The 9,984-nt window shown below is 36.2% G+C and overlaps 1 protein-coding gene across 1 annotated transcript; it reads left to right on the forward strand.

Annotated features, from left to right (window-relative positions):
- Positions 1-3,305: 3,305 nt before the first annotated feature.
- Positions 3,306-7,614, forward strand: LOC309497427 (uncharacterized protein). The gene is made up of 4 exons (XM_082167710.1): positions 3,306-3,713; positions 6,525-6,575; positions 6,669-6,800; positions 7,037-7,614. The coding sequence occupies exons 1-4, from the start codon at positions 3,323-3,325 to the stop codon at positions 7,321-7,323; spliced, it is 861 nt and encodes a 286-aa protein (XP_082023836.1). The 5' UTR covers positions 3,306-3,322; the 3' UTR covers positions 7,324-7,614.
- Positions 7,615-9,984: the final 2,370 nt, after the last annotated feature.

The raw sequence follows: 9,984 nt of genomic DNA on the forward strand, positions 1-9,984 counted from the left end.
GATGTGGGAAACCATCAAATTCTTTATGGACCACAGCCCTACAATTTTATTAATGCTTGGTGTGAGGAGAATGAGTGGAGGGTTGGCCAGGTGTCCTGGTGAGTAGCTACGTTAGAGCTAGTCTAGGCTAGCCTGGTGCAAACTTAACCCGGATAATATAAGGGAACAAGCCAGTCTTTTCAAAAGTTTGCCGTCATGTAGAATAGCAAGGAGGGACAACGACTGAAGACATTATTTACTTACATGGTGTCAGTCCAAATCAGAGCTGTAGAGATGCACACACTGCACAGGCACCAATCGCTAGTCTCATCGACGCCTCAAACGTCATGTAATACCCTTCCTCAATCCACGCTATTTCTCACGATTTAATTAGCAATGTTTATTGTCAGAAAAGAAAAAGAGAGATCGATGTCCCCATCACTGTGTTTGTGTGGGCTATGCCCACCCAATTGAATCAGCAGTGGAGAGTATGTGCTGCCGTGAGGTGAACGCGTTTTGGAGTTTAGTGGAACAGCTCGACCTGCGACCGGCTGATCTGACGTGCCTGAACCCGTTTGTTTTGCGAATAGCTTATTCTCATTTCAGGCAGGATCACGGTCCCCTTGAAGTCAGCACACACGAGTATGTTTACAGCTGAGTTATTTTATCAAATAAAACATACAACCAACTTTTCTGTAGTTATGTAAGGCATCTATAGCTATGACTATGCCGGTAACTCTACTAGTGAGTTCCTCTTATGACGTCACGCCCCATCTAGTGGAAGGGAGCGGGAGCGGTTAAAACCACTGATAAAAGTGCCACCTTTTCATATTATATTCAGCATTTTGGTATAAAAAATAATGGTGGGCGGTTCTTATCTTTATGTTTAATAAACACATTGCATTATCTTCGTGAAAAATTTAACCTCCAGTTTACACTTTAAGTGGAGGCCCTTCTGTCATGTACCGACACTCTTTACCATTCCAATACAGTGTTCATTTCGTTAACGAAAACTATGATGAAAAATGTTCGTTGACGACCTTTTTTTCCCTGACTTAGACAAGATGATGAGAGACGACACCCACGTCATTAAACGATAACTGTGACTATATCAACACATGCAATATTGTTGACGAAAAAAGACCAGACTGAAATGTGTTTAATTTGTTTTTTTTACTTGACCAAAACCCCTTGTTTGTGTCAAATAAAGGAGACGACAACACATTGACTGTTTTTACGAGTGTTCAGGCTTACGGTTGCCAGATTTGAATAATTAAACCCCCAGTCAGAACTTTTCTGTTTAAATAACACGTTTTCTACCCGGCCTTTTCAATGCTATCTGGCAACCATGCGTGCGCGCTCTCTACACTGCAGAAGAAGCGCGGATGATCTGAAAACACAGACTAGCAAACTGGAGTTCTGCAAACTTCATTTGAGATTTTCTACTTAAAGTGTCATTTTGTCGGTCTGTGTTCTGCCACGAGCCGCTTGCGCTATCTGTGCGACTAAATCTGCGATAAAAATGCAGGCTGATATCCAGCAGTGTTTTTAATGTTGATCATATTATACAAGCAAGAATACAATGTTTCCTGAATATCCACACGATTTCAAATGTGACATTGATTTTATACAACAGTTCAACAAACAGAAGGGTAACATTAAGTGATGTACTACATTTAAAACAGTTTTGTCAGTAGGCTTATTGCTCTATTTTGCCATGAAAGCCCATAGCACATTATGACATTATGAATACAATTGCTGCCCTCAAATGTTAATCTGAACTAAAATAAACCTTTGTTTATAACTACCGTATTTTCCGGACTATAAGTCGCTTCGGCGTATAAGTCGCATCAGTCAAAAAATGCGTCATGAAGAGGAAAAAAACATATATAAGTCGCACTGGACTATAAGTCGCATTTATTTAGAAATTTATTTCACAAAATCCAAGACCAAGAACAGACATTTAATCTGGAAAGGCAAGTTATTCAACTACACAGAACAACAGGCTGAATAGGTGTCCGGTATGTTAACGCCACATTAACAGTTATTCAGCTACACAATAGCATAAAGAACATATACCTGGGAGGCTGAATAGGCTAAATTAACATAAGCCAGCGAGTCCAACAAGCAAGTTACCAGTAAACAAGTTCACCAAGCTCCCGCAATCTCATTCCAAATCATTTTCTTCATCCTTGGTGTCGCTTTTGAACAACTCCGCCAACTAGAGCGCCCTCTCGCGGCTGTAGACGGTAATGTTTTCTCTTGGTTCATCTCAGTCTGAATTAATTTTGATATATAAGTCGCACCTGAATATAAGTCGCAGGACCAGCCAAACTATGAAAAAAAGTGTGACTTATAGTCCGGAAAATACGGTACTACAATATTACATTTCATTTTTTCCAAGGAGCTGTTTTGTTTTATATGCTCCTAAGAAGAGTCAATTATAGCTCTAGAATTGCTCAAAGTAAAAAAAACATCATACTTGATGATGTTAGTTTTACTTTAAAAAAAAAAAAGAATAAAAAAAAAATTTAATCAAAGAAATTTCTCTGGCATTTCTTTCTTTTTGCTGTATCAAAAACATATCGGACCGAACCGTGACACAAGTGTATCGTATCAAACCGAACTGTGAATTTTGTGAACCGTTACACCCCTAATAGCCACTTACTGTATGTAAACATCACTAACTAATTTTGTCTGTGTACATTTATATCCAATGTTTCCTCTTTTTATGTCATAACCTAAAGCTGGTAAGCCTGATTACTGTTGTAAGATATGCATATGGATACCAGAGAGTCATGTGACCATCTATATCTGAGGTCAGAAATATATCAGAGGTCGGGATAATCACTGGCACATGACAATAGCTAATGTATTTAATTTATATATAGTCACTCAAACTTGCATATGGACGTACAGTGAGGTAATCATTCCTCACAGTCACACAGCCTGTTTTTTTACGCCCGTCCAATAAATACTATTAAAGTGTGAGATCCGACAATACATTCACACAACCGGAGGTTTCTGTGATTTTCCCTTCGCTTGCTATAATGATGCCGACGGCTGACCAGTATATAAAAAAAAAATGTTAAAGGGAGAGAGATGAATCAAGTTATTTTCTGTTGTGATCAACATAGTGCCACAAATGTTGTGAATAGAGATAAACATCTACTGAACCCGGAACATCCCTTTGATTATGATTAACAATTAACTTGAACTACTTATTTATCTGGAGCAATATAGATACAAAAGTACAAAAGACAGTAAATCAGGACACTATAAAAGCAACATGAGAGGCTGTGAGGATGACAGAGCAAGAGCTGGAAACAAACATCAGTGAAGAATGAAGGGTTTAGTATGTTTACTGCTGCTGTTGGAAACCTTTGTGTGTGTCGTACAGCATCAGGTAGATGGAGGACTCAATGAGAATGAGATCAGTCAACAGCTCAGATCTGAGGACGGAAGACAGAATCCACCTCAAACAGACACTTTGAGAGATGAAGCTTCAACTGACAGCCAACAAAACTACCATCTGTGCTTCACTGACATCCATGCAGCGCTGAGAGAACTGACCGCCACCGTTTCAGAGCAGAAAACCATCAACAGAGAACTGACTGCAACGGTTACAGAGCAGAAAACAAACATCAGAGCTTTAGAGATGCGACTGAGGGATGCTGAGAAGGCTGCAGAACAACAGAAGTTTATCCTGGAAGAGCTGAATAAGAAAAATGATGGTACCTCAACAAAACATTCACTGTTTTATCAATGATCCTCAAAGTGAAACACCAATGCAATACATTGCATAGTGTAAATGTTAGTGTAGTGTAAGTTTAGTGTGTAAATTGAATTATATATCTATTACAATTAGTGGTAAAGCTTTAGATTACAGCCCGGAAAGGACTGCGTAATTAAGATGAATTTACAGTGTAACTTTCAGTAATTATAGTGTACCTATAAAGTACTTACATGTAAGTAAAGGGAACAATACGTAAAGTTTTGGGAATAAAAGGGTAACAACCAGGAGAATTAACAAATTATTTATACTGTAAGTATTTTAGAACTAAAGGGAACTTATTGATACAACAATCTTACATTTGGGAGCAATTAAGCGAGAACAAACAATGCGTACCTTTTTGTAATAATAGTGTACCAACATAATGTGTAGGATTTTAAAAATTACAATGTACATATCTGTGCATTTATACAGTATTTTTTATTTTTGATACCAAAAGTGCAGATGTTTTAGTTTGGGCTCAGATGTTTCAAGGCAAGTAAAACAAAATATTTTTTTTATACTGGGGAAATATATTCTTGTTCCATGTAGTTACAGGGCAAGTACAATAAAAATGCATACACACAATCTGACTCGGAAACCTTTATTTAATAAAACAACTCATTTCAAAATAGACGTACAACACTTCTAATAAAAAAAAAAAGTAGCACATTTTTTCCATTTTCTTTTTTAATTTTCTCACTTGGTCCTCTTCTCCTTTTTCAACCTTTCCACTGATTAATCTTACGAATGTGCATGAGAATCTAGTTCATGTTTGACATAAATTTAAGCTCGCTGTGAAGCGCAATGTGAAGCTTGACGGAAGCACGATGTGAAACTCGACTCACGTGAGAACTGGCGTCTCTTTCATCCTGTCGTGTTTGTTTCTAATTGTTATTATCTGTTGTTTGTATTTTATTGTGAGCAATGTTTAAAAAATAAAAGAAAAAAGACGGCATCCGACTTCCGCGTGACTTTCTCGGCTCGCTCATGTCACTCTTGACGTGAACTCAACCCTCTCATGCATTCGCTGGTGATAGTTCATCTGAAGCGATAGTCTACAGTTTACATTTTTTTTAAATACTGGTATTTTTCTTACATACAATTATCGTTTCACTTGAGAAGACATTGATTCATCCATTAGGGTCGTATGGATTACTGTAGTTATTGCAGTATGTGCCGTTTGATGCTCTAACTTTTAGGAACACACAAGCTTGCATTTTATGTATTCCCAGAGATGTTTTTTTTTTCTTTCTTAAAACCTTCATTTGTGTTAATCTAAGGAAGGAAAGTCATATACATCTTGGATGGCATGAGGGTAAATTTGGATGTATTTCTGGGTGTACTGCATTTTCTTTTAAAAACAGAATAGCAAGGACATGATTTCTTCCTACTTCCTCCTACTTTCTGTCGAGACTTAAGCATTTGAAATGAATTGTTGAAAAAGTATTTTTTAACAAATTAGAAATGTTGTCAATCTGTTTTGAATTAAGTTGTTTTTCAAATAAATGTTTCCGAGTCAGTGATATTAGATTGTGTGTATGTATTTTAATTGTACTTACCCTGTATTTAATTTACAGCCTGCAGATGTCACACTTACCCTGTAACTACATGGAACAAGTGTATATTTCCCCAGTATTTAAGCAAAAGTTGCAATAGTTTTAGTTTTCAGTGCACTTTTGTTAAAAAAAAAGGAAAAGAAAAAAAAGCCTATATTTATTTGTACACTATTATAACAAAAAGGTACGTTTGGTATAGGTATGTTCTCGCTAAATTGCTCTCAAATGTAAGATTGTTGTATCAATAAGTACCCTTTAGTTCTAAAATACTTACAGTATAAATAATTAGTTAATTCTCCTGGTTGAATCCCTTTATTCCCAAAACTTTACATATTTTCAACTTATACTTGCAAGCAGGGCCGTACGCAGGGTTTTATAAATACCGAGGTCCCAAAAGTGATCTGGCTAAAGAGAAAATTATGATTTTCCTGACTATTTTATTTGGAGCATGTGGGGGGCTGGGTGACCTCAGAATGACCTATAAATATTCTTTTAATATCTAAAAAACCGAAGCAGCACAAACAAAAAAATTTACAGCACAAACCAACACAAACGAAGTAAAAACCGATTGAGCCTATTCTGCCGACGTTTTGCATTGGGTTGGGGCGGGGCCAACTTCACGCAGTAATCGGCTCGGAATGCATTCTCAGTTTGCACACAGAATTTTTCTACATTAATTGCGGGACATTTAATGAAAATGCAAACGCAATTGTCTTCACTGTGAGTGTAAATGCAATTAGGAAAAAATACAATTTAAATTATCATTTTGCTACAGTTTTTGCTTGAACATATTAAACTTAACTAATCATTTCTGTAATACATTTTCATTTTGCAACTTATAAAGCGTTAAAATATGTATTCAATTTACATATTAAAACTAGTGTATGAAATGGCAAATGTAAATTATATAATTGATTTTTCATTTTTATTTTGCACAAACGTTGCACAAATGTAATGGAAAATGTAAATTAAAATACAGATATGCATTGCCATTTTACATATTGCATTGTCATTTTGCATATTACATTTCAAATTGAATATTGCTACCCATATGCTTCCATATCCATTGGGCATATTTTTAATTCGCAATTTGCACAATTTGAAGGGTAATGGAAACGCGGTTTTAATTACGCAGTACTTTGCGGGCTGTAATCTAAAGTGTTACCCAATTATTAGTATAAATGTCATTTAACAGAATCTTTATTCCTTCACAGAAATATCAAATCTTACTCTGGGTCAAGTGGAGTTGAGAAAGGAAAATAGAGGTGAAACTGCTTGAATGATATTAAATTCAGTGTATACATTCTCAGTGTAATAGAGTAATATATCACATTATTGCTTATGTTTTTCAATAACAGACAGAGAAATAGCTTTTTCAGCTACACTGATGCAATCTGGCAGTGGACATATTGGTCCTTTTACCACTGACATCACACTAACCTACAGGAACGTCTTCACAAACATAGGGAACGCCTACAACCCAATTACAGGTAATTATCAATGAAATGAGTCATAAAACTCAGTTTATAATAATGAAAACCCTTCTGCTCCATTCAGACCTCCCTGCAGTTGTGTAATGTGTATAAGAGAATTAAAGGATCTGTCATGTCTCAAAACTATTACACAGTGTTCTTGGTGTGTAATAGTTTTGTTGTGTAATAATTCTGTATGATTAAGCGATCATACAGGAAACATCTGATTCTGTATCTCTTGTTATTTGATTTAGGTATTTTCACAGCCCCACTGAAAGGAGCGTACATGTTCAGAGTCTCTGCATATGGTCATGGTGGAACTGCAGCAACTGCAGCCATTGTGAAGAATGGAGAGCATGTGGTTATTGCACATGATTATCAGGCTCAGGCTAATGTTCGGTCAAACTCCTCGAATGGAGTTGTGTTGATCCTGGAGGTTGGAGATGTTGTCTATGTGAGACTTTGGTCTGGCAGGAGGATATTTGATGAGCAGAGTAACCACAACACTTTCAGTGGTTTCCTACTGTTTCCCTTAAGATAACAGGAGCTTTGCAGAATGTGATTCCAATAATTCTGAACCTTCAGCGTATGATGGATCAGAATTATTGGAAAATAATGAAGAATCATTAACATATGAATGAGGACTAATGTGTGTTTGAAATTTGCAATAAATTACTGTATAAAATTCTGAGATGTCTATAAATGTAACTTTGTATAAAGAGTTTCAGCACTGAGACAGACAGGACCCATGAATATCACGTGTCTCAAAAGTGTTTTGATAAAGTATTAAATCTGTTCTATTTAAAACATTTGTTTTCACACTAAACTCTAGTTTATTACTGATCCATGATCTGTATATGTTCATCCCACATAAATAAATAAGAGAATAAAGAGACAGTGGCATTTTTTCCCTCATTAGGGCCCGAGCACCGATGGTGTGAGGACCCTCTTGGAATTGCTCTGTTGCTGTTAAACAACTTTCTCTCTGTCAAGTTTTACGCCAGCCCAACAGGAAGTCGGCTATTATGGGTTGTTTGAAAAACGCTTGCTGTGGAATTTGAAATACTCCTCCTAGACAATTCATTCAATCGCCACCAAACTCGGTGTGTATGAAGTCAAGACATTGAGGATGCTAAATTGTGGACGGATTTTTTGATATCTCGAACGGTTTGGCCGTGGCGAGGAAACGAATGTATGGCGAGAAAAGAGAAACACGAAGTGGTATAACTTCTGCATACATTAACTGATCTTGATGAAACTTCAGCAGTGTGTTCGTGGTAAGAGGCCGATCAGATGGATGCAACTATTGTGAGTCAAAGTTATAGCGCCACCATGTGGCAGCAGGAAGTGTGTCACTTTCAAAATGCTTTTGACAAAAGTGGGGGTGTTAGTTTTACCTACAGTTACAAAACTCAGTACGTATATTGTTCTCATCGAGCCGGACAACTTTTTAATTTTCAGTCATTAGCTCCGAGCAACAGGAAGTCAGATATTTTGGTTTGAATGTGGATTTTCTCTCTCTCGGATGGGGGGATTTGTCTTTTGAGTGAGATTTGTTTTTAATTCTTGTTTTTCAAGGTTTCGGGGGCTTTTGGGGCCCTTAATATAGAGGTGATTTTAGTCAGTCTCTTACCTCTCTGGTTTGCTCAGTTCAGTCATATCAGGTCTTCATCCAGCTAGATCCATTTTATAAATCTTGGATTGGGCTGGACTTGGATTTTCCCAACAGTGACATCACCGTTGGGAAAATCCAAACTTTGTAATCTTCATACTGAGATGTGCAATAAAAAAAAAAATTAAAAAAAAGAGTGCAATACAAAATGAAGCCATATTAAATCTAATTCTTAAATCTAACATGCCAAAGAAGTGTAGTATGGCAGAAAGGAAATAGTTTTGTGGTATACAATTTGAATGTTTAAGAAATATTGACACTACAAATTTTGCAACCTTTATAGTTAAATGTACAATACAAAATTAAACCATAATATTTTAATAATTAAACATTATTATAAATTTTTTTTTTATTAATAATTATTAAATACATGCAAAGGAAGTGTAGTACGGCAGAAATTAATTTGTTTTGCGGTATAAATAGCATTTTTAGCTTATAAAAAGTATGTTTTAATCAAAATAAATAATTTAATAAATAGCATTGTAGTTCAATTTAAAGGTACAATATGTAGTTTTTTTGCTTTAAAAATAGCAAAAATCACTATATCTATGTTATATATTTTTTTTTAGTTGTGTACTTACATTATCCCGACTGTTTCCAACAACTTTCAAACCAGGAGAAATTTTTTATTTAATTCGAAAACACAGACCGTTTCTTTATTTCCGTTTTGTCGCCGTCAATGGCGTCATATCCGCGTTCTCCCTGGTTTCCGCTCGTACTGCCATAGTAACCAGAGCCCTTTGATAGTAACCAAGGCGACAGACGTGGACAACTGTGTAGTTCGTAATGTCTATCTGCACGCTGTTGTTCTTTCGTTCAAACATTATGGACCATGGCAAGCAGACTTTGGATAAAAAAGGAGAACTAAAACGAGAATCAATATCAGCGCGGTGTTTTCGAGATGCCGAGAGCTCTATGTCCGAGACTTCAACCGCTCCTACATGTACTTTATTAAACGGGTGAGCACATTTACATAAAACTAATCAATGTTATATAGTTCAACAATGATAAAATGTTAGAATATGATCTGTATGTTATTCTAATGTTGATCTAGCTTACTGCTAGTCTCATACAGACAAACTAACACATAGAATAACATAAATTTCAACACATTTAAATGCAGTTTAGTGTGATAGTGTAATGTTAGACCAAGTGAAACAGTGCTGCGTTACCTCACAAGTTTAATTTGTCTAATAAACTGACCTGTGAGTAGTAATTCTGCACTTGCGTGTAGTTCGGTAGAATGAAATGTCCATATTCCTTTTATATCCGCGGGACTCGCGTTGCGTGTGGAGCTGATAGCTGTCTCTTAGCAATCCCGAACTGCTTCATATCACAGTCATGATAAAAACATCTATGTATTTACTCATCCATAAACATTATTAGATCGGTCGGCTTGACATTGGCGACAAGATCCATAATTCTTAGCAAATGTTGCATCATCAAACTATGCCTTTGTTATTATAAGAGGTTAGCGACCCCTAGCGGCGAAAAAATTACATATTGTACGTTTAATATAAATAGAGCAAT

Source organism: Leuciscus leuciscus, assembly GCF_965113295.1.
Source record: "Leuciscus leuciscus genome assembly, chromosome: 4".
NCBI classification, from domain to species: Eukaryota; Metazoa; Chordata; class Actinopteri; order Cypriniformes; family Leuciscidae; genus Leuciscus; species Leuciscus leuciscus.